General features: G+C 44.7%; 1 protein-coding gene across 1 annotated transcript; it reads left to right on the top strand.

Annotated features, from left to right (window-relative positions):
* The first annotated feature begins 371 nt into the window (after positions 1 to 371).
* Positions 372 to 21,799, top strand: Atp12a (ATPase H+/K+ transporting non-gastric alpha2 subunit). Its single transcript, XM_052190511.1, has 22 exons — positions 372 to 527; positions 2,701 to 2,760; positions 5,153 to 5,353; positions 6,135 to 6,248; positions 7,010 to 7,144; positions 7,270 to 7,387; positions 7,613 to 7,881; positions 8,841 to 9,039; positions 9,183 to 9,292; positions 10,689 to 10,823; positions 11,299 to 11,491; positions 13,002 to 13,177; positions 14,032 to 14,168; positions 15,798 to 15,948; positions 16,948 to 17,116; positions 17,206 to 17,360; positions 18,801 to 18,924; positions 19,105 to 19,250; positions 20,703 to 20,836; positions 20,993 to 21,094; positions 21,529 to 21,620; positions 21,771 to 21,799. The coding sequence occupies exons 3-22, from the start codon at positions 5,255 to 5,257 to the stop codon at positions 21,797 to 21,799; spliced, it is 2,787 nt and encodes a 928-aa protein (XP_052046471.1). The 5' UTR covers positions 372 to 527; positions 2,701 to 2,760; positions 5,153 to 5,254.
* The last annotated feature ends 667 nt before the right edge of the window (positions 21,800 to 22,466 follow it).

Here is a 22,466-nt window from a genome sequence, read left to right as displayed (position 1 = left end):
GAAGAAAGGTGACACAGCTGGTGTGACCCATTGACCAAGGTGCTAGGGAAAATGGTACCTTTCCCACCTACCCCACCCCAGAGAAGGGGTCTCTTGAAAAGGTGCTGCTGGGGCTGTACAAGGCTCCTGTCTCTACAGAGAAGGGAAATATTGTGTGAGTGAGTGAGTGAGTGTGTGTGTGTGTGTGTGTGTGTGTGTAGAGGGAGACGTCCCACAATCGGGTCCTGCACTTCCTTTCCAGGCAGGGATGAGGGGGCAGTGCTCTTCTTCCTCTGGGGATCTCCTTACCCTGTAGGAGGAACTAGGCGCCTCCTCAAGAAAACCTATAGAGCTAATATATGGAACTAATATTGCCACCTTTGCTTCTCTTCCAGAAAACAGAAATTTATTCTGTAGAGCTCAATGGAACTAAAGATGTCAAGCCGGCAGACCAGAGTGATGACAGAAAGCTCAAGGGAGCGAGAAACAAAGACTCGGAACCCAGCAAGAGCCAGGAGAAAGAGGAGCTGAAGAAAGAACTTGACCTGGTCAGTCCCCTGAAGGCAACAGAGTCTGGTGCCCCCTCACCAGAGAATTTGTCGTTTTAACTTTCCTCTGGTAAAGAAAAAAAAAAATTGGCATCAATGGCCTGGAATATCTTAAAAGGATTCCAATCTCCTCGTGGGTTGCTTGGTTGGTTTGTCTGTCTGTTTGCTGTTAGAGTGTGATGTTATCTTTACTTGTTGTGCCCTATTCTGTGTCCTCCTCTATCCTTGCTGCCAGATTCCTGAGTTCTGGTTGGAGGCAGTCATAGACAGGACTGGGAGGTTAAGTGTAAGCCCCAGAGGCAGAGCCCATTCCTCTCATTCACCTCGTTATGTGTTCCTGGTAACAAACTGCGCTAGGGGAGAAATGTTGGCCTTGGGGTCCACAATCATAGCCTCAATCTAAGTCCCTCTCTAGGACTGAGCTGTAACTGGGCATGATCAAGCTATGGAAACTCCCCTGCCTCACATCCCCACCCCCACTTTCCCTACTTAAAATGGGAAACAGTTTGGGAAGTCTGTGAGGAGGGGAATGAGCTGTTTTAGAAGTTAAGTTTCTTTATGGAAGGGTGATATTATTATACCGCCGGGTTACTAAAGCTGATGGCTTTAACAAGTAGCTACCCCAGATGTGAAATGTAAGATGTCCTTTCAGGAAGGTCAAATGGAGCTTGAGGTTGTGCTGGACCGTCCCTAAGGTCCATTGGCAGACCTCAAAACCCTGTACTTGTTGGACTACTGCCAGATTTATGCAAACAGCTCATTCAGCCTAGGTTGCCAACTATTCACTACTGGAGAACTTGGCATGGTGAGAGGTTCATGAGGAACCAACAAATACTAGAAGTCAGAGCTGTTTAACTTTCCTGGAGCGCTCGTTATTTAAAAGCAAACTGTTAGGCTGTTGTGTGCATGGTTCCTGGCAGACATTTGAGGACATGGCTCAGAAGTTGGGTTGATGTAAGTTTAAATCTTGTAGACACTTTTCTCTTTCTAAACATCTTTAACCCCAACACTTACAAGGCTAAGGGGGGCAGTTATCACAAGTTCAAAGCCAGACTGGGCTGCATTCTGGCTGAGACCTGATGAAAGAGGGAAACCTCAATGCCTATCTGTCAAGGTGGTGGATAGGATTAACTGAACAGAAAGCAGTACTAGGTAGCACACAACGCGAATTATTATGTCCTATGTGTCTCTGGCGTTTAAGATTGAGACATGCCAGTTTCCCTTGAGATTGCTACTTGAATATATACCTACTCTCTCATAAGCCTACTGATTTTTAATTTTGCATATGTCTTCTTATCTATACTGTGTTTGGAGACAGGGTCTTGCTATGAAGTTCATACTGATGTTTGATATGTAGTGCCACTGCCCTTGAACCCCAATACTGTTTGTGGGACTCCTGAGTCCCGAGGTTACAGGCATCCTGTGTGTACAGTTCCACCAGCACTACCATGCTCAGCTCTGCCTATAATTGTGATATAAATTGCTTCTTTAAGTACTTTGAATACTGTATAGGGAAATCATTCCCGTGATCTAAGCCCATTATCCTGCGTCCTTGGAAGAAGAAAGGAGCCTCTTGACCTCCCTCTATTCTTGAAAGCTCTTCACAAGAGTCCTGCAGTTTGTGACATGCAGTTTGTGACATAGTGCTTGAATACTGTTGAGCCTTGATCTCCGTGGCAAAGTAGAGCCTTGGATCCAATCACTCTGAATGATGAGCCTGCACTGCTCTAATTCCTAGGAGCAGAGAGAGCACCCACAGCCACAGCCACAGCCACAGCCACAGCCACAGCCTTGCTCCCCATCTCCCTTCCCTCCTGCTCTCACCCCACGTGTATTTTGGCTTTGCTTAGCAACTCTAGCCAGTCTTAGCACCCAGGTCTGAATGGAGTATCCAAGTAGCTCAGAGCTACAAGACGATGGTGGCAGGGCTTGCACAAGCTGGAGGGCAGATTGAGGCAAGCAGGCCTCCATTGCTGATAAAAAACCAAGGACTGTGTCTGGATGTCAATGGCACTGTGTGTACTCACGGAGCAGACATGGTTCCCTGCACCAGCTGCTCACTGCACAGCCTTCTCCCTTCCTTACCAACCTTCCTGGCCCCTTCTAGCCTTTTAAAGTGGGTGGAGTCTTTTGGAATGATGTCATTTACTCCCTTTCCTTCTATGAATTTCAGGATGACCACAGACTCAGTAATACAGAATTGGAACAGAAATATGGTACAGACATCATCCGGGTAAGCCAATGGGGGACTGAAGGTCCGGGAGACCAAGCATCCTGACCAAACAAAAATGAATGCTGATGGATGGGCTCAGGCTGAGGGTGACTTAAGGCCACAGCTGTGAAACTATCCATTTTCTATATGGCTGGACCCAAAAACAAAAACAAAAACAAAACACTCCACCTGCTGGACCTGGTGTACCTAACCCAAGGCCCCAACCAGGTTCTTTTCCTAAGCTAGATGCCCAGGCATAAATAGCAAGGGAGCTGTGGTCCCCAGAATAATGCAGACCTTCCTTAATATCATAGCCAGAAGTTGCTTTATGAAGTAAATGAAGTAAATGGTGCATGGGATTCTTTTTATTGGAGGCTGGGGAGGCATTGTTAGAAAGTAAGGTCCCAGAGTCTCCATCTCAGAACTTTACAAATTCTTCACTACAAAAGTATTGCTTCCTTCTGTGGATTCAAATTCAAGTTCAATTTCAAAAGGTTAAGCCTCTTTATAAAGAACATCTATTTATCTGTTTGGTTTTTATTTATTTTTATGTGTATGGGTGGTTTTGCTGTGCCAAAATGCACCGCATGTGTAAATGCACCACATGTGTAAATGCACCACATGTATGCAGGAGAGGCAAACAGGAGTAGGCAATCCTGGTGTTAAGGCAGCAGATGTGTAAGAAAGCTTAACATGCACTTTATACAACTGGGGTGACAATGGAGAGTTTGAAACTATGAGATGATAACTTCTGAACAGAGGACCAGAACAGCCTGTAGTGTTCTGTCAGCTCAGAATGACTGTCCAGATATGCCTGGGAAATACCCTGGGTAAGATAGGGTAAGAGTGGGTCAGGAGCAATCTGGGTTTGCAAGATGTGTGTGTGTGTGTGTGTGTGTGTGTGTGTGTGTGTGTGTGTGTGTAAAGGGCTAAGGAAAGGTGAGGTAGAGAGGTGACTAGGGAAAACCTCACTGAAATAATTGCACTCTTCCATGTTGAGCTGAGGCAGAAGTGTGACAGAAATTGTATAAGCAGATACAACTTCTAGATGCAAGTAATGTGACAAAAAAATCAGGTCTGAAAAAAGTGTGTGTGTGTGTGTGTGTGTATGTGTGTGTGTGTGTGTGTGTGTAATAGAAAGCTGTAAAAAAATTGGAACAAAAAGATAAGATTGAAATGAAGGTCCAAAACAGGATAGCCCATGAAGACAGATAGAGACAGAGACAGAGACAGAGACAGTGGTGGCAGAAACATACTTAAGATATAGGTAGGTAGGTAGGAGGCAGATAGATAGATAGATAGATAGATAGATAGATAGATAGATAGATAGATAGATAGATAAACAGACAGATAACACACGGTGCAAGAGGATCTGACTTAACTTCCAATCTTGTTTGCCATGTTAGAGGCAGGAGGAGGGCAAGTGATGGGTGGGTGGATGTGAGAAGATAAAGAATCCAGCAGAGACAGCAGTGAGCTTTATTTTGAATGATCCGTTCCAGAATCCACAGACACTGAGGTCCCTTGTGTCATGGCACACACTTCGCATGAAGCAGATATATCCCCTCCCACATACTTTAAAGAGTCTCTAGATCATTCACATATAATGTACTTCAGATGCTGTGTAAATAGGTGTCATGCTGTATTGTTCGGGAATCAGGACAAGGGAAGGGGTTTGTATGTGTTCCGTATGCATGCAACCATCACAGGTACTATCAGAAATATCTCTAGAATGGCCTTGTAGGAATGTTCAACAGTTACTAAGAAAAGGGGCTCTGGAAAAAGAGCAGCAAAAAGAGGGCAGTGATGAGTTGGTACTTCAGAGTCCAGTGATGCAGCAAACATGTGAGTCACTAACAAGCAAAAGCATTTGATCCTAGAGCAGACTCAAGATGGACAGAGATACTGCCCCTAGCTTAACCGTAATTAGGAAGAAAAGATGTGCACACACAAGGTGCTTTCTATGATAGTTTGTGTTGGGTGTGGTGGCACATGCCTGTGTCAAAACACCCAGGAGGCTGAGGCAGAAAGATTGCAAGTCCAAGGCTAGTATCAATGTCACAAAATAAAAAGTCAAAATAGGGTTGGGAATATAGCTTAGAGATACAAACTTTTTCCTAGATCTGGATGCAATCTCTACCACACCATCCAAGATAAGAAATGGTTTTTGGAGACAGATGTTTAAACTAATTTAAATATTTTGTTATGTATACATATTGGATATCACATGGTACCCTGTCAATAAAAGCAAAAGTAATCTTGGTCAAAAAAAATAAATAAGTGGGAGTTGGGAGAACAAAATATAATTCACTTTTCCAGGACCTTCTTGGGCAGGGTTAATACCTAACAACAACCTGCAGAAACCTAGGGAGCAACTGTTTGTTTCTATGTATGTTTTTCTTGGCTTTTTCAGGGTCTCTCCAGTATCAGAGCTACAGAGCTTCTGGCTCGGGATGGACCCAATGCTCTTACCCCTCCCAAGCAAACTCCAGAGATTATCAAATTCCTCAAGCAGATGGTGGGGGGCTTTTCCATCCTTCTGTGGATAGGTGCTGTCCTGTGCTGGATCGCATATGGGATCCAGTATGTCAACAATACCGCATCCCTAGACAGTGTAAGCAACCATCCTGGGTTTCCCTTGGTTACGGGGAGAAGCAGTCATGGGGTGTGGCCATCAGTGGACACAGTGCTAGGCTAAAGCTAGGATTCTACCACCCACCAGGCAGTGGTGAATACCGGGGAAATTCTCCCACTCATGAGTGCTATCTCATTTTCGGACAATATAGGCATGGATTTTAGAATACAGATAAAACACTTAGTCTGTAATGAGGAAGAAAATCACCATGAAGTATTTTTGGAATACTCTTTCCTCAAAGTTAATCTCTCCTTTTCTCCATGGAGGGCAGTTATACCTGCTTACAACCCAGTGCCAAGCCCAAAGAATTGAACTGGATGATACCACGTTAAGAGAAAGAAACCAGCTAACAAAAGCTAGGTGTGGTATGTGGTCATTGATGTCAAATATCGGATAGGCACCTCTTTGGAGGACATATCCATGGTCCTCAGGCTGGCACAGGGGCAGATAATGATTGGTTGCCAAGGAACATGAGCAATAAGAAATGTTCTAGATTTCAGACTGGGGGTGGGGTGGTAAATATGTGCATATATAAAAAAGACATCTGAACATTAGCACAAAATTCATTTCCTTCATGTATACCCATCTTCATAGCCTGAAGGTAATTCTTGGCAATACTTTTAGCATCTCTGTATTTGTGACTTGTCACATGCAATCAGGTAGGAATCTTCCACTTTGGTGTCACACTGTTAGTCAGGCTAGACTGTTTCAGGCTTGGGGTTATCTGGTTTTTTGACTGCTGCCTCTCCTTCCCACCCAGGTCTATTTGGGCGCCATACTTGTCCTGGTCGTTATTTTAACGGGGGTTTTTGCTTATTACCAAGAAGCCAAAAGTACCAACATTATGGCAAGCTTTAGTAAGATGATCCCCCAGGTGAGTAGGACCCATGCAACTCTGGCCTCTTCCTGAATTCTGGGTAAGGAGGCAGCTGTGGTCTCACCCCTTGCTGACTGGGGCATCGTGGTCAAATTAGCTCATGTTTCTGAATCCCAGTTCATCAGAGTTGAGGTGGTCATGGGGTTGAAGTGAGATCAAGGAAAATGCTCAGTCAAGGGAAGAGCAGGACAGAACACTGGTCATTGTGCAACCTGTTTTGAACCATTTTGGACAACCTCTCAGATGGTTCTAGAATATTCCTCACCAGAAGTCGAGGAGATCCATCTAGTCTACATTTTTCTCCCAGGAATCCTTGTGTCCATAGCTAGGAAACCTCTCTGGCCCTGAATCAAAGAACTGGCAGCTAGAAGGGAAAATTCTGAGTACAAAAGATGCCTCCTGCAGTGCTAAGAGAAGCAGGGTGCTCCTTCATTAATGTTCCCCCCATCTCAGCAGGGGTCTATCTCTTTGGCTGGTTCTCACCTGCCTGGCCATCTGGGAGGGGCCTTACCTTCATCATCTGCCTTGGTCAGATCTGCCAAGCAATGTTAGACTTTTCTGGTTCCAAGAACAGACCTCAATTAAAATTAGTTCTCAGGGGTCCTGAGAACTACTGTGAGGCAGTCATTAGCTTGTCCCTCATCACTCTGACAGCCAGGGGTCCACAGCCTTCACTCTGTGGTTTCACAAGTGCAGACAGTAGGAAGGTCACAGTGCTCCCCAGAGGCTTAGGTGTCTGTCGTGGCTTTCTTCCACAGCAAGCTCTTGTCATCCGAGATGCAGAAAAGAAGATCATTCCAGCAGAGCAGTTAGTGGTGGGGGATGTTGTGGAGATTAAAGGAGGGGACCAGATCCCCGCAGACATCAGACTGGTGTTTTCCCAAGGGTGCAAAGTGAGTATCAAGGACATCTTCCCCCAGGAGCCTGCTGGGAGGCACCGGGCAACCCTCTTCCTAGTTTGAAGAAAAAGTAGAGATTAAAGTAGCTAATTTTGAGTTACTTTCAAATTTTCTTTCAGGTAGATAACTCCTCTCTCACTGGGGAATCTGAGCCCCAGGCTCGTTCAACTGAGTTTACCCATGAAAACCCCTTGGAAACTAAGAACATAGGCTTCTATTCTACAACATGCCTGGAAGGTAAGGCCAGCTGGTTCTCAGGGCTGCATGCCTCTCCTTGGCTCTGAGGTTTTCATCCCCCCAGTCCGTTGCTCTAAAGCTTTGCCATCTCCCAAAAAATATGCAGATTCAAGGGGACCAGAGAACTGTTAGCCTTTGTGTTGTCAGGTGCTGGCTTCCTGTTCAGGCCTCCAGAGAGGGCTGTGAGCAGAATTCCTGGAGGTAAATAAGTCTTCCTCCCTGTAGGTACCGCAACTGGCATTGTCATCAACACGGGCGACCGCACCATCATCGGGCGCATAGCCTCCCTGGCCTCAGGTGTTGGGAGTGAGAAGACACCCATTGCCATTGAGATCGAGCATTTTGTCCACATTGTTGCAGGAGTGGCTGTGTCCATTGGTATCATTTTCTTCATCATCGCAGTGTGCATGAAGTACTATGTTCTCGACGCCATCATCTTCCTCATTAGCATCATTGTGGCCAATGTACCAGAAGGCCTCCTAGCTACTGTCACGGTGAGTCCATGTTGTTAGAGAGCCTCTTGGCACCTACTACGGTGGCTGGAGGGCCACAGCTTCCCCCATCTGCAGAGCAACGCACCCTCTTCTCCAGAGACCACCATGCAACTGTTTTATAGCGTGGTTGACAATAAGAATTGTGATGTTTGTAACATCTGGATGCATTGTCTTAGAAACTTTATATTTTCAGGAGATTTAGGTTAGTTCACATAGCACACACATCACACACCATTTTATCCAGGTAAGATAAATTTTGAGACTCCAATTTATAGAATTTCTGAATGCAACACATCTCCTGATTGCTTTTCTAAAATCCCCTTTCTCCACCCTTTCTTTTTATAAAGCAGTCCAACCCCTTTCTTACCTAACTTCAGACTTAGCCCTGACTCTCCTGTCTCCTTTTACCCAGGCCCACCTAACTCAGTCCTTAGACAAAAGCTCCCCCTTCCCCAGTCTGCTGTGGAGGTCCATGGGAGAAGGGAGAGAGTCCATAGCCAGCTATTTAACTACATGAGCAGTGGCCAAATGCTGTCCAGGCCAAAGACAGGAGAAGAATGCTTTGGAGTTCCAGGTCTCACTCCTGGTTTTTTGTTTTATTTTGTGGTTCTGGAGATTAAACCTAGCACCTCATGAATGCTAGGCAAACAGTTTACCACACCCCAGCTAACTGAGCTCGCTTTTGAATTGCATGTGTTGAGTTGCATGGGTTGTCTCTTTGCTGCCTGTGGACTTCCAGAGCACTTTCTTCAAAGAATATAAAGATAATAAAAGTGTCCTATTTTTATAATCTATTTTTTAAGATTGTGGTTAATACAGCGTTGGGGTAGCTTTCAACTCACTAATCCAGACTTGTAGTTGTAATACCACCTCTAGCCTAGTTCTCTCCTGAAAGTCAGTCCCAGATAACCTGAGTTCAAAATGACTGTCCCCAGAGCATCTTTCTCCTCTCTTGCTAGGTTACCCTGTCACTGACAGCCAAACGGATGGCTAAGAAGAACTGTCTGGTAAAGAATCTGGAGGCTGTGGAGACTCTCGGCTCCACCTCCATCATCTGTTCAGATAAGACAGGGACGCTGACCCAGAACAGGATGACCGTGGCTCACTTGTGGTTTGACAATCAGATCTTTGTGGCTGACACAAGCGAAAACCAGACGAGTGAGTTCTGTGGAGCATTCAAGCCCAAAGACAAGGACCCAATCAAAGGGGCTGAGGCTCTTCGATCTTATGATGTGAAGGGTGTGGCTCAGGCCTGTCAGACCCATCACCCACACTAACCAGTGCTCTTTCTCTGTGTCCAGAACAAGCCTTTGACCAAAGCTCTGGGACGTGGGCCTCCTTGTCCAAAATCATTACACTGTGTAACCGAGCAGAGTTCCAGCCAGGCCAGGAGAGTGTCCCCATCATGAAGGTAAGGCTGCGGTCACTCTAGGTCTTAAGTCCCAAACTGGTATGAGGTCACTCTGTGTACTTGTGTGATTGATTTAGGCTCTTCCACTGGGAAAAGTTTGCTCTAGTAAGAGCAAATCTGACTCTGGAGATGAGCAGAAGGTCTTTTTCCGCTCCAACTATCACTGAGAAGTTACAAGGATGCTTGTCAGAAATCCAAACTCCATCTCATTCCCAGAATGTGTCTTGAACTTGATTTTCCTGACTGCTGGAAGCTAGGTGGACATAATCAGAGTTCCTTGATACCCAAATGTTATTTGCAGAACTACAAAATACAATTGGATGGAAATTAGAGGTCTGATCTTACATAGTACATCCTCCTCTTGGAATAAGAACCACCCCCTACCTTCCTCCTTCTCCTCCTCCTCTTCTTCCTCTTCTCTCTCTCTCTCTTTTCTCACTCTGTTTCTCTCTCTGTGTTTCTCTTTCTCTGTTTCTCTCTCTCTATTTCTCTCTCTCTCTCTCTCTCTCTCTCTCTCTCTCTCTGTGTGTGTGTGTGTGTGTGTGTGTGTTTCTCTCCCCCACACCCTTCACTCCTTTCTCTTCCCTTCCCTCTCCCCGCCCTTCCACAAAGCTGATTTGTCCCCTTGTTATTTCTGTGCCTAGCCTGGCTTCCAGTCAACAGGATGTCAAAATGTTTGCACTGAAATAGTGACATAGTCATTCTCCTTGAGCCAAACATTTTGGAACTTATCTTTGCCTTTCTTCTATCTAGTGAGCCACCAAGTCCTCCCATTGTAGGCTTGAAATATACACAACTTCAACTTCACACTTCAACTATGATCAGTACTTGCATCTAAGTTGCCAGACTATCTCTCGCTGGCCAAACCACCTTTCGCTGGCCTCCTCTGCTTTTAGCCTTCCTTTCCATCTTTTGCATCTGCCACTAATTTTTTAAGTACTGATTGGTTTTACCTTCACCAAAGTTTTCATAATTTTTTCTGTGAGTTCCTGTTTTCTGCTACTTGAGTTTTGATGACAGACTGCTTACTACTGTCTTACCATACACACCTGTACGCCTACCCCTGGCAATGCATTCTAGAAGGCTTTTCCCCCCTTGAATATCTGTCTTCTACTCATGTAGACCATAGCTCACCAAGCCCCAATCCACAACAGAGCTCCCTCTTGCTCAAGCTTCCATTGTGCCTGTAGGTGGCACCATTGCTTTACGTTCTTACCATGGACATGGCTCAGTCACCGACAGCCTCTTGGTGATGACACACCCTGTCTCTTCAGCTAGGCGATAAACTTAGTCAACCACATGTTATTGGTGTGCGAAAGGCAAGTTGGTTTGTTGAAAACAGTCACAAAAGAACTAGGGGATGATGTGCTGTAAGCTTTTATCTCTTGATTCCCAGAGAATTGTGGTTGGAGATGCCTCAGAAACGGCTCTGCTAAAGTTCTCAGAGGTTATTTTGGGTGATGTGATGGAAATTAGGAAAAGAAACCACAAAGTGGCTGAAATTCCTTTTAATTCTACCAACAAATTTCAGGTGAGTTTTCCCTCACAACTGGCAATATTTGTCACTAGAACAACATAAGTGCTGTACTCATTCATTTGTTAATCTATATTCTAGACCAGACCTAGCTTCAAAAGACCTTGGAGGGGTGGGAGATGTGGACATGAGTATTGGTCAAACCAGGTCAGATTTGCCAATGGTGTCATTGCCTCCTCAAAGGGCCTGAAAGGGCCAGTGTCTGTTTGAAACATAAGCTGTACCTAATGTGGGTTCTAGCTCACCATGCCCTCTGGTCACCCAAATCTAGCTTTTTAATTAGTTACGAGTACCAAAGACCAGGCCATGCTTGGGGGCGCCATGATTCTTCCTCCTCTTTTATCCTCTGAGGGCAAATGGGCAGAAGAAAATGTCTCCCCCCCCCCGCCCCCTGTCCTGTTGCTAATCAGAAGAACCATAGATAAGATGCCTAAGATGCCAGAGCTAACCTGCCCAATCCATGCCCTCCCAGCTCTCCATACATGAGACAGAGGACCCTAGTGACAAACGCTTCCTCATGGTGATGAAAGGGGCTCCCGAGAGGATCTTAGAGAAGTGCAGCACCATCATGATCAACGGCCAGGAGCAGCCACTGGACAAGAGCTCTGCGGATGCCTTCCACACAGCCTACATGGAGCTGGGTGGTCTGGGCGAGCGCGTGTTGGGTGAGTGTAATAGAACATCTGTGTTCATCTCCTGAGAGTCACGGAAGAAGTCCTACTAACTAGCAGAGTAGCCACAGCATCACATGGATCATATAAAGAAGAATATAGGGGGCTGGAGTAAAGCTCAGTGGTGGTGCATTTGCCTACCATATGTTTCTGGGGTCAATCCCCAGCACTGAAAAAAAAAAAGAATACCATATATAAACAAGAGAGAAGCATGGAGAAATAACACTGAAGAGAATGAGGTTGATTCCAGACATAGCCAAAGACTTTATAGAAGAAATCACATTTTAAATTGGGCCTTGAGTTGCAGAATTTTGAATGGGGGGGGGGGGGGAAAGCATACATGTGAGAGAACTGCAGAGGCCAAGAGGAAGACAAAAGGGGTGAGATTTATGCATATGGTGGAGCAAGTGGTCCCTGCAGTGTCTCAGGATGAGTGACCTGGAGTAGGTATAGGAAACAGGACTAAGGAGACAGATTGAAGCCATGATGCAGAGTCCTTAAATATTTGCTGAGGAACTGGTGTTTTGTCTTACAGTTTGGAGAGAATACAGAATGCTTTGCCACAAGGGTGAGCTGATCAGAGTTACACTCAGGGTTTGTTAAGGATCATCCTTACTGGAGGCGAGGGGAGGAGAGACTGGTCTCACTAAGAGGCAGCTGCTCTCATTTCACTGAACAAAGGAGCGGGTGGGGGGGTGATCCGAGCAAGATGGTGGGAGTGTGAAGAAGAGTCGAGCAATGGGACTCCACGAGGCAAGTGTTAAGACGCTGAGACTTAGAAGGGAATGGTGACTTCAGAAAGGATTACTTATTTTGTGAGCAGGGGAAAGGTAACTAAGGAACTAAGATGGGGCATGTTAGAGATGGAAGGAACTTCAGAAACACCATCTCTGAAGTGGTGTGATGGCGCAGTGTGTTCCACTGTCAGAACCATGGGTTGACCGAATGGCACCTATTCAGAGCTACAGAACGATGAATTCACAGCCCATGGCTGACGATAAGGTTCATTAAACACCATGAAAGTGCTTACCCCTTGACTCGGAATCTGTGGAATGTGTGTTTCCACAGGCTATTTGAGTTTGCACAGCAGATAAAAATGCATAAATGAGATGCTAATGATTCAAGCACACACTACATAACCCATAGCACCAAGCAATCTTTTCAACGAAAGACTGGCCTCCATGTGACTAGAGTCACTCTAGGAACCCCCTGTTTGACCACTCGCCTGCTTACTGAACTGTGAGAAGCAGTGAGCCATGCTGGAGATTATTTGATGTAAAACCTGATGGAAGTCACAAGATCGCGGAGGTCTACCAGACACAGGAATGCCTTTGACCTCAACCCAAGACTGAAGATGATGTTTGTCCCCGGCTACTGTTGCCTAGTTCCTCCCATACATTAAGCATGTCCCCCACCACTACACCACACAACCATCTCCCTATTTTTTTCCTGCTGTCATACTTAATCCTGGTTTCACTTAACCCGAAGTGCTTTCTTCTTCCAGGTTTCTGTCACCTCTACTTGCCAGCAGATGAGTTTCCCCCAAACTACACATTTGATGTAGACTCCATAAACTTTCCCACTTCCAACCTCTGCTTTGTGGGTCTTCTGTCCATGATTGATCCTCCTCGGTCTACTGTGCCAGATGCAGTCTCCAAATGTCGGAGTGCAGGGATCAAGGTGAGTGCTATTTTCCTCTCTCTGGGTTATATCCATTTCTAAGAACAATCACCAGAGCACAGTGCCAGTCTTTAGTTATGCTTACATGGACATCATCATTTCTTAAGACATCTTCCTTTATACTGCTGAGTTTGGTAACTGTCCTCAAAATCAAGACAATGTATGTGGGATGAGCCAATACTGTACCTACAGTGAGAAGGACTTGCTGGAACCATGAATTAGACTTTATATTGCCTACGGCAGTAGTTCTCAACCTCCCTGGTGCTGTGTCACTTTAATACAGTTTCCCCATGTTGTGACCCCCCCCCAACCATAACATTTTCTTGTTGCTACTTCATAACTGTAATTTTGCTACTATTATAAATTATAATGTAAATATCTGATATCTAGGATATCTGATGTGTGACCCTCAAAGGGTTGAGAATCACTGCCCTAGACTAGGATAGTTAATAAAATGCTTTAGCACTTTATTTTCCATAATCCATTTGTCTTCATGATATGGAAGTCAAACATGAATTTCGCTTCTGTGTTAGCATTAGGACAGTTAAAGCCGCACATGGCTGTCTCTAGGAGACATCTAGAGGCCCCTTTACAAATGCAAATGATGGCAAAGGGGAAGGCTTCCTCTAGTGTCAGGGGCATATGTAAGAAGTCTGGGAGAAAGGGTGGTCCAGACAGGACCAATGCATCCTTCAGAAACAGTGGTGTCTGAGATCCAGAATTGCCCATGAATGAAACCATCACTCTCTAGGTCCTGTGAGAGTAGGCAGTATTTTAGTAAATATTGACCCATAACCCCTACTTAGCCAGCAAAGCCCCTCACTACCCATGAGTTTCTGTTGTCTGTGTTCTAGGTGATCATGGTCACAGGTGATCACCCGATCACAGCCAAAGCTATTGCCAAGAGTGTAGGAATCATATCAGACAACAATGAGACAGTGGAAGACATCGCAAAACGCCGCAACATCGCTGTGGAGCAAGTCAACAAGAGGTAGCCACAGAACCAATGCAGCAGAATGTCAAGTTCTTACCCACTGAGCCCTGTTGAAGAGTTTCACTAGTGGGAACAAACTATCTCTGGCTAACACCCTCCCAGGGTAGAGCTATGTTGGCTTGATTTATAATTTACATTCATTCATTCACTGAGAACTTTATTGAGTGTCTATCTGGTACATGCCAAGCACATTAATACCCTTGCCTGGCATTTCAAAATTCGATGAAGTGAATTTGGCTATAGCTTAACAATAGTCTATGCCCTATAGAAAATGTAGTTTTATATTTGGGTGAACATCCAAGAGTGTGTTTAGAGCAGTTAAAATAACATCACTAGGCAGGATGATCTTATGGGTCCTGCATCATTGATTGGAAATACTGTGCAGCACAGAACAGCAGCTCTGGAAACTTAGCATAGAAAAAACAAAATAAAGAGTAGATGAGATTACCTGCTATTGACCCAGTTGTAGAATTCAGGATGTTGAAAATCTTTCTGGTTTCACAAATACCATTGCTCCCCATCCCCCCACAGTGAGCATTTTAGGCATTTATCTGCGCACTCAGTTGACTTCCTAATGTGGAGTCATGCAAACGAGACTCTATTTTTCTAATTGTCAAGTAGAATGGAAGCTTTATCCTTTTAATCATGTCTGTCTGCCATCCAACCACCTATCATTCTTTCACTCCCTTACCCACCAATTCCTTCAACCTAGCTATTGCCTTCCAGCTATATGCCAGGCTTTATACCAAGCACCAGAACAGATACTGTACCTACTTGTGGGGAGTCTCCATCTAGCCAAGGATATGGAAAATATAGCAGGTTTAATGACGAGATGCACAGGGGAGGAGCTGCCTAGGCTTTGAATGACATAAAGAATCAGAGACGTCAGCATGGTGGGTCGAGAAGGTTACCACTGGTATCTTCTCTCATGAATCTGGGAGAAGGGAAAGAATCATGACTGAGATTGCCCAGGCACTCATGCTTCAAAGGAACACACGGCTGCCAGGTAATAAATAATCACCAGGTAGTGAGAGCCTCTGGGCACAGTTGGCAAACCTAGCCTTGCCATCACTCCTTTGTATAAATAAACAGCCCTCTGGAAAAGACAGGGCTGGGGCACGTTTGTTTGTTTTAAATGGTCACAAATAATATGACACATTTTCATGCCTGCACCACCACATTGCCTAGGAGTGAAATGGATTATTTATTTACTTATTTATGTATTCTGTTTGCTTGTTTGTTTACTTTGTCAGATCTAGGCTAGTCTTCTACCTACCGCAAAGCCACACCCCATCCCCAGCACAAATGCACACTTGATGTCAATACTTTTTATTTATCTGTTTTGTCAGCTTTGGCTTCATAATCACCTACATAAGCACACATTCAGGCAGCTGTAAGAAGGAAAGAAATGTGTTTTCCTTCTTATTTTGCCCCAGGAAGCATCGGTGCTTGCCCATCTCTGGAAGGAAAGGGCTAGTTGACATTTTATTCCCATTGTCATAGGACACCAGGAAATGGTCTCCTGTTTTAGCCTCAGCTAAAATCTTGACATGGAAAACATGCCCAGAATTGTTTCACTCCATGGTCTGCCCTTTGCCTTCATCCGGTTTCCTTTGGCCCTTTCAGAGAAGCTAAAGCCGCCGTGGTGACTGGCATGGAGCTGAAGGACATGACCCCAGAACAACTGGATGAGCTGTTAACCAACTACCAAGAAATTGTATTTGCCCGGACATCACCCCAGCAGAAGCTGATCATTGTGGAGGGCTGTCAGAGGCAGGTGGGTCAGCATCAGGGGACTGGAAGGCCTGGCTATCCACAGGAAACACGGAACACATGTTCGGAAGACTGAAGTTCTGTTTGTCTTTGACAGCATCCCATAGGCACACATTGTATGTTTTTATTATGTCACAAAGACATGGACCCTGGTGGAGAAGCCACTCAGACACTTGTAACTGTGATAGGGTATAAATATAGAAAGGATTTCTATAAGTAAATACATACAGTGACAGAAGTGAGACATAAGAAATGGCCATTCCTTGCTGGCTAGGGGGAAGGAGTTTCTGAAATACCTACAAGTACAAAGCATACCACCACTCAAGTCCCATCTCTAAAACTGATGTATGTGTGTATAGAAAGTACTCATATTTCGTGGACTTTAAATCATCTCCAAATGACTCATAATACTAAATATATTGTCAATACTGCTGCATAAATACTTAATATTCCCTATTGTTTGGGAGAAATAATGTCAAGAAAATCTGTGCATGTTCACTAGAGAGCTCTCTGTCTGTCTGTCTGTCTGTCTGTCTGTCTCTTCCCCACCTCCCACCCCCTCGCCTTTGTTTATTGAGTCATGGTTTTCCTTTGTATGTCAGGCTGGCTTCAAACTTGTGATCCTCCTGCCTCAATTTTCCATGTACTGTAAAGTATAAGCATGTACCACCGCAGACAGCTCTCTTGTTTTCCGGATTTTTTCTGTGTGGATGGTAGAATCTGTAGGTTGAGAACCCATCAGTATGAAAGGCTGACTCCATGAAACACCTCTTTTCCTTGGGAATAAGCACTGAAGTTTTTGTTTTAACGTCTTCCTTTGCATATGTCTGTATCAGAGCTTCTTGTTCTTTCTTCTAAGATTGTCCATCTTTCTCTTCTCCCCAAAGAGATCCTTATGGCTCTAGTAGTTCTGCAGCCTCAAGACAGAAGGAGTAGGGGTATGCTTTCTGGTGAACCTGTGGTCCCCCTGCCTCATTCCTGATTTCCCACTGGGTCTCCACAGGATGCAGTTGTTGCTGTGACGGGTGATGGAGTGAATGACTCTCCAGCACTAAAGAAGGCAGACATCGGGATTGCTATGGGCATAGCAGGTTCTGACGCTGCTAAGAATGCAGCTGACATGGTCTTGCTAGATGACAACTTTGCATCTATAGTCACAGGGGTGGAGGAAGGTGAGTAGGGTCTTGGGGGATGTTTTCCTGGTATCCAGGTTTCCTGGGAGACCGGAAGCAAGTCCTATAACGAGACATATTGTCCCTAGGTCGCCTAATCTTTGACAACCTGAAGAAGACAATTGCTTACACCCTGACAAAGAACATCGCTGAGCTCTGTCCTTTTTTGATCTACATCGTTGCTGGGCTACCCATGCCCATTGGCACCATCACTATCCTATTCATCGACCTGGGCACAGACATTGTAAGTGGTACTAAATCTGATAATAGCCCCAAGGATATAAAGGTCATACCTGTTGCCGCCAAGAGTCTTCTGCATCATTGGCCATTTCTCCATCTCTAATGAGCTCCCAGGTGACATTTATCCTTCTGGTCCATAGACCAGTGGACTAGAGATATCTGTCAAGTATTTGGAAATGAAAATCATTTTATTCCATGAGAAGACTTTTAAGAAGTGGGCTTGATCTCCAGTACTGATTTTTTTTTTCTTTTAAAGACATGGGTTTTGACCTCTCAAAGAATGCACCATCTCCTGTTGTTTGGAGAAGTGATCACACAATCATGCTCTGGGGAAGAAATAGTGCCTTAAAGTGATGGCCCCATACTCACCGATGTTAATTTGGAGAACTGTGATCTGAAACTGCCTAGCTAAACACAGAACAAAATAGTGGGTTTGGTTTTTGCTGTGTAGTTGGGGCTGGTTCTTACAGTGAGGGGTATTTCGTGTGTGTTTGTCTGACTTTTTCAGATTTTTGTTGTTATTTCCAACAGTCACCCACCTAAGACTGCCCCATCTTCCAGCCTTATGGAGCCACCTACACGAAGCTCCATAAAAGCCCCCACATGGCTCTGGCTTACCCAGGCCAAGGAGAAGAAACCCAACAGAGGTGGCCCTGACCATGGCCGCTTTCCTCACTCTTGTGTAGCATCTAGGTCTGATTCCTGCTTTATGGGGAAAATAAAAGATGTTTTATCTTTAAGGGAGGATCTGAGATATCCTTCCTAAACAGGATATATTCATATTCCAATATTCCAGGACTTTTTTATACCTGATCATTTTTTAATCCCACAATGATTCTCCAAGTGTGAACTGGTTTTGAAATACAAAATCCTTAGCCTAGCCCAGACCTCCCAAATTGGAAAGTGTGAATGTAAGGATAGGGCTCTGTCTTTTCAGGGCTTTCTTAATGGTAGGACCTGTGAGAGTACCACCCTTGTACAACATTGCTTTGTAGTCATTGCTTTGTAGTCGGTCAAAGTAGTGTGTTAAAGTAGTGTGTCAAAGGGGAAGGGTGGCGGTTTATGCCATAAATGGTGGCTTACTTATGGTGGCAAAAATAAAAACTAAAAAAAAATTCTAAGTAAAGCAATAATGAGCTTTATGTAGAATTGCCAGAGCATGGTAATTTTAAAAAGCAGACTGATTTTTTTTTTAAACGAAGTTCTTATCTATGCTTCTAGTAAGCACCATTGTGCCACTGAACCACACCTTCAGCCCAGAAGCAGACTGATTTTTAAAGATGGATGTTTTTAAATCCCATATAAACAATGCACCCTTGTTATCTGTGCCCCAGATATGACCATCCCCCATCTCCATCACCCACTCACTCCCACCTCTGGCCCACCCTTATTTGCCGCTGCTCTGCCTTTCAGGATTTGGTTTCATGGGTTTTTCCTTCTCTAGATCCCCTCCATTGCCTTGGCCTATGAGAAAGCAGAAAGTGACATTATGAATAGGAAACCTCGCCACAAGAAGAAAGACAGACTGGTGAACAAGCAGCTGGCCATCTACTCTTACCTCCACATTGGTATGAGGAGGGTGTAGCATCGTTGGTCACCCTCCTTCCCATGCCTCACTAGACAAGATCTCTCCCAAAGAACTCATTCCAGCTCTAGGCAGGGTGGGAGGATGACCCAGAAGAGCACAAGACCTGGGCAGCTCTCTGGGCCCAGCACAGCACTCACATCTGAACCCTTCACTCTTTCAGGTCTCATGCAAGCCCTGGGAGCTTTCCTCGTCTATTTCACTGTGTATGCACAGCAGGGCTTTTGGCCCACCTCTCTCATCAACCTGAGGGTAGCATGGGAAACAGATGACATAAATGACTTGGAAGATAGCTATGGGCAGGAATGGGTAAGTCAAGAGTTCTTAGGCTAGCGCCACCTGGTCCTTTCCCTCTCTTCTCGCTGCCTACCCATTGTATCATAGAAAACCACTTCCCTCAATGATCTTGATGAAGCAGACTTAGATGCTTCTCAGTTACTAAGTCTGGAAGATTCCCTGGTAACAGTGACTTGGCTTTTGAGAAAACTCAGCCTCATCTCTCAAACTCACTTTTTTTTTTAAATATATATTTTTATTTTCTATACTCTTTGTTTACAATCCAAAAGCTTTCCTCTTTCTTAGTTCCCCCCTCCCCATATGCCCCATAAGTCCTCTTCTCTCCATCCATTCTCCTATCTTTCCCCCTCCCTTTTCTCTGTCCTGGTACTCCCCTACAAAGCTGGATCGAGCCTTTCCAGGATTAGGGCCCTTTTCTTCCTTCTTCATGGGAATCATTTGATATGCTAATTGTATCTTCAGTATTCAGAGCTTCAGGGCTAATTAATATCCACTTATCAATGACTGCATTCCATGTGTATTCTTTTGTGATTGGGTTACCTCACTTAGGATGATATTTTCTGGCTCCACCCATTGCCTAGGAATTTCATGAATTCATTGTTTTTAATAGTTGAGTAGCATTCCATAGTGTATACCACATTTTCTATATCCATTCCTCCATTGAGGGACATCTGGGTTCTTTCCAGATTCTGGCTATTATAAATAGGGTTGTTATGAACATAGTGGAGCATGTGTCCTTATTACATGCTGGGGAATGCTCTGGGTACATGCCCAGGAGTGGTATAACGGGGTTCTCCAATAATGTCATGCCCAGTTTTCTGAGGAACTGCCACACCGATTTCCAGAGTGGTTGTACCATCTTGCAATCCCACCAGCAGTGGAGGAGTGTTCCTCTTTCTCCACATTCTCACCAGCACTTGCTGTCTCCTGAGATTTTAATCTTAGCCATTCTGACTGGTGTGAGGTGAAATCTCAGGGTTGTTTTGATTTGCATTTCCCTAATGGTTAATGATGTTGAGCATTTTTTTAAGGTGCTTCTTGGCCATCTGAATTTCTTCAGGTGAAATTTTTTTGTTTAGGTCTATACCCCATTTACTTTTTAAAAACTTTATTTAATGTATGAGTACTCTGTCTGCATATACATCTGTATGCCAGAAGAGGGCATCAGATCTCCCTATAAGTGGTTCTGAGCCACCGTGGGTTTGCTGGGAATTGATCTCAGGAAGAGCAGCCAGTACTCTTAACTCACCTTTTGCATTAGTTCAACAATTGCAGTGGAAGTGTAAGCAAGCCAACAGCCACAATGGGGTAAAGTAAGTTAATGTCTTTCCCTTATCATCTGTTTTAAGAGAATTTCTTTCTGAACACAAGGAAGATAGTCTACCATTAATCTAGGTGAAGTGGGAAAAGAGGGTCAGGATTCAGGTTTCCTCCAAGACCTCATCTGCCTCTTTCTCTTGACAGACAAGGTATCAGAGGAAATACCTGGAATGGACAGGCTCAACAGCTTTCTTTGTTGCTATCATGGTCCAACAAATTGCAGATCTGATCATCAGGAAAACCCGGAGGAATTCCATCTTCCAGCAGGGGCTCTTCAGGTACCTCCATGCCTTAGGATAATGGGATAGCAAAGGTCTCAGGACCCTCTAGCAGCCCATGCCTGTATTATATGAGGTGTTGACTTGGCCTGTGGCATGGTCTGCTGGGTACATGACCTTGGAAGCTCAGCATCTGTTTGTTTTCATGTGTTGCAGAAATAAAGTTATCTGGGTGGGGATCGCATCACAGGTCATCGTTGCGCTGATCCTCTCCTATGGTCTCGGGAGTGTCACAGCTCTGAGCTTTACCATGCTCAGGTGAGTTGACCTTCAGTGGCACCAAGTAAGAAGCCAGCTTCTCTTCTGAGCTATCACAACCAGAATAAACACTCAGGTTCCCACAGGCTCTTCCTCCAGACTTCCCAAAGAGATTAAATGGATCCCAAGCTACGGAAACCCATCCCTTCATCTTCCTATTTCCCAACGGAAGAAAGGGGGTTTTCCAGTCCTAACTTCACCATCACCACTCTCATCCAGCAGGCTTCCTCAAAGACCAAGGCTGCTTTTAGCAGTCCCTGCTCGGGTTAAACAAGGACCTTGGCAGGCCTGTGCTATGTGGTATAATATATATGTTATATCTATTGAGGCAGGGAAAACTAAGGGAGAGCCTCTGCCCCTGCCTCCACCATTGACCAGGGTCAGGGCTATCTCTTTGGACAAGGCAGGTCTCACTCCCTTCCATTTGTTTCCAGGGCTCAGTACTGGTTTGTGGCTGTACCACACGCCATTTTGATTTGGGTGTATGACGAGATGCGGAAGTTGTTCATCAGGCTCTACCCTGGAAGTAAGTAATGATATAAATGAATTTTGTTTTTATTTTGCCAAGTTGGAGATCAGACCAGCTGTACCCCTTTACCAGCACTATGATTTCTGGTGCCTGTGCACTGCCTCCCAGCGACTCTCTATTTCTGATTTACCCTTTCTACCTCCACAGGCTGGTGGGATAAGAACATGTATTATTGAGACCATGTCACTCACAGGTCTCCCAGTGGCATCAGAGATGTTCTTCTTCATGTCTGGCTACTCCTTAGGAGATCTCTGCACAATGTGAATGCTACCGAACCCTGTACAAGACAGACCTTTGTACAGAAAATTATATGAAGCATACTTAGGTTTTGTATTTTAAAGCTGAGATTTAACTGTTTATATAGAATTTTTATCTCTATGTCTGCCTCCTTATTTTAAATTATGTGAAGTTCAGATATCAGCACAGGGAAGAATATATTTATATGTACATAAAGGTCACTGTGTTAAATACCCTTGTATGTCCAAGGTGTGTGCTGGGGTCTGCCTTAAGCTAGGATACGATTCTTCAGGCCTCACTTTCTTACCCTCAAAGAGGCCCAACAGACCCCCTAAAGTCACCAAACAAACTTTTTGTTTGCTGGAGTTTCACCTCAGCAAAGCGTACCAGTGACTTAAGTGCTAATATTTATTTCTAGCCAAACATTGCCAAGCCCTCGCCAGCAATCATTGTATGTCAGTCATGTTTTGTGTTGTATTCATGTATTAGATGTATTCATGTGTGACATGTATGACTATGTTGACAGGTCCAGTGAGGCCTTGTTTTTAAGTAAAAGATGTTTTCTAAGGTCAAGTGTCATTGTGGTATTATAATCTGAGGGTGTTT

This window comes from Apodemus sylvaticus, chromosome 8, assembly GCF_947179515.1.
Source record: "Apodemus sylvaticus chromosome 8, mApoSyl1.1, whole genome shotgun sequence".
Lineage (NCBI taxonomy): Eukaryota > Metazoa > Chordata > Mammalia > Rodentia > Muridae > Apodemus > Apodemus sylvaticus.
The sequence above is the reverse complement of the archived record's forward strand: the minus strand, read 5'-3'. Positions and strand labels throughout refer to the sequence as shown.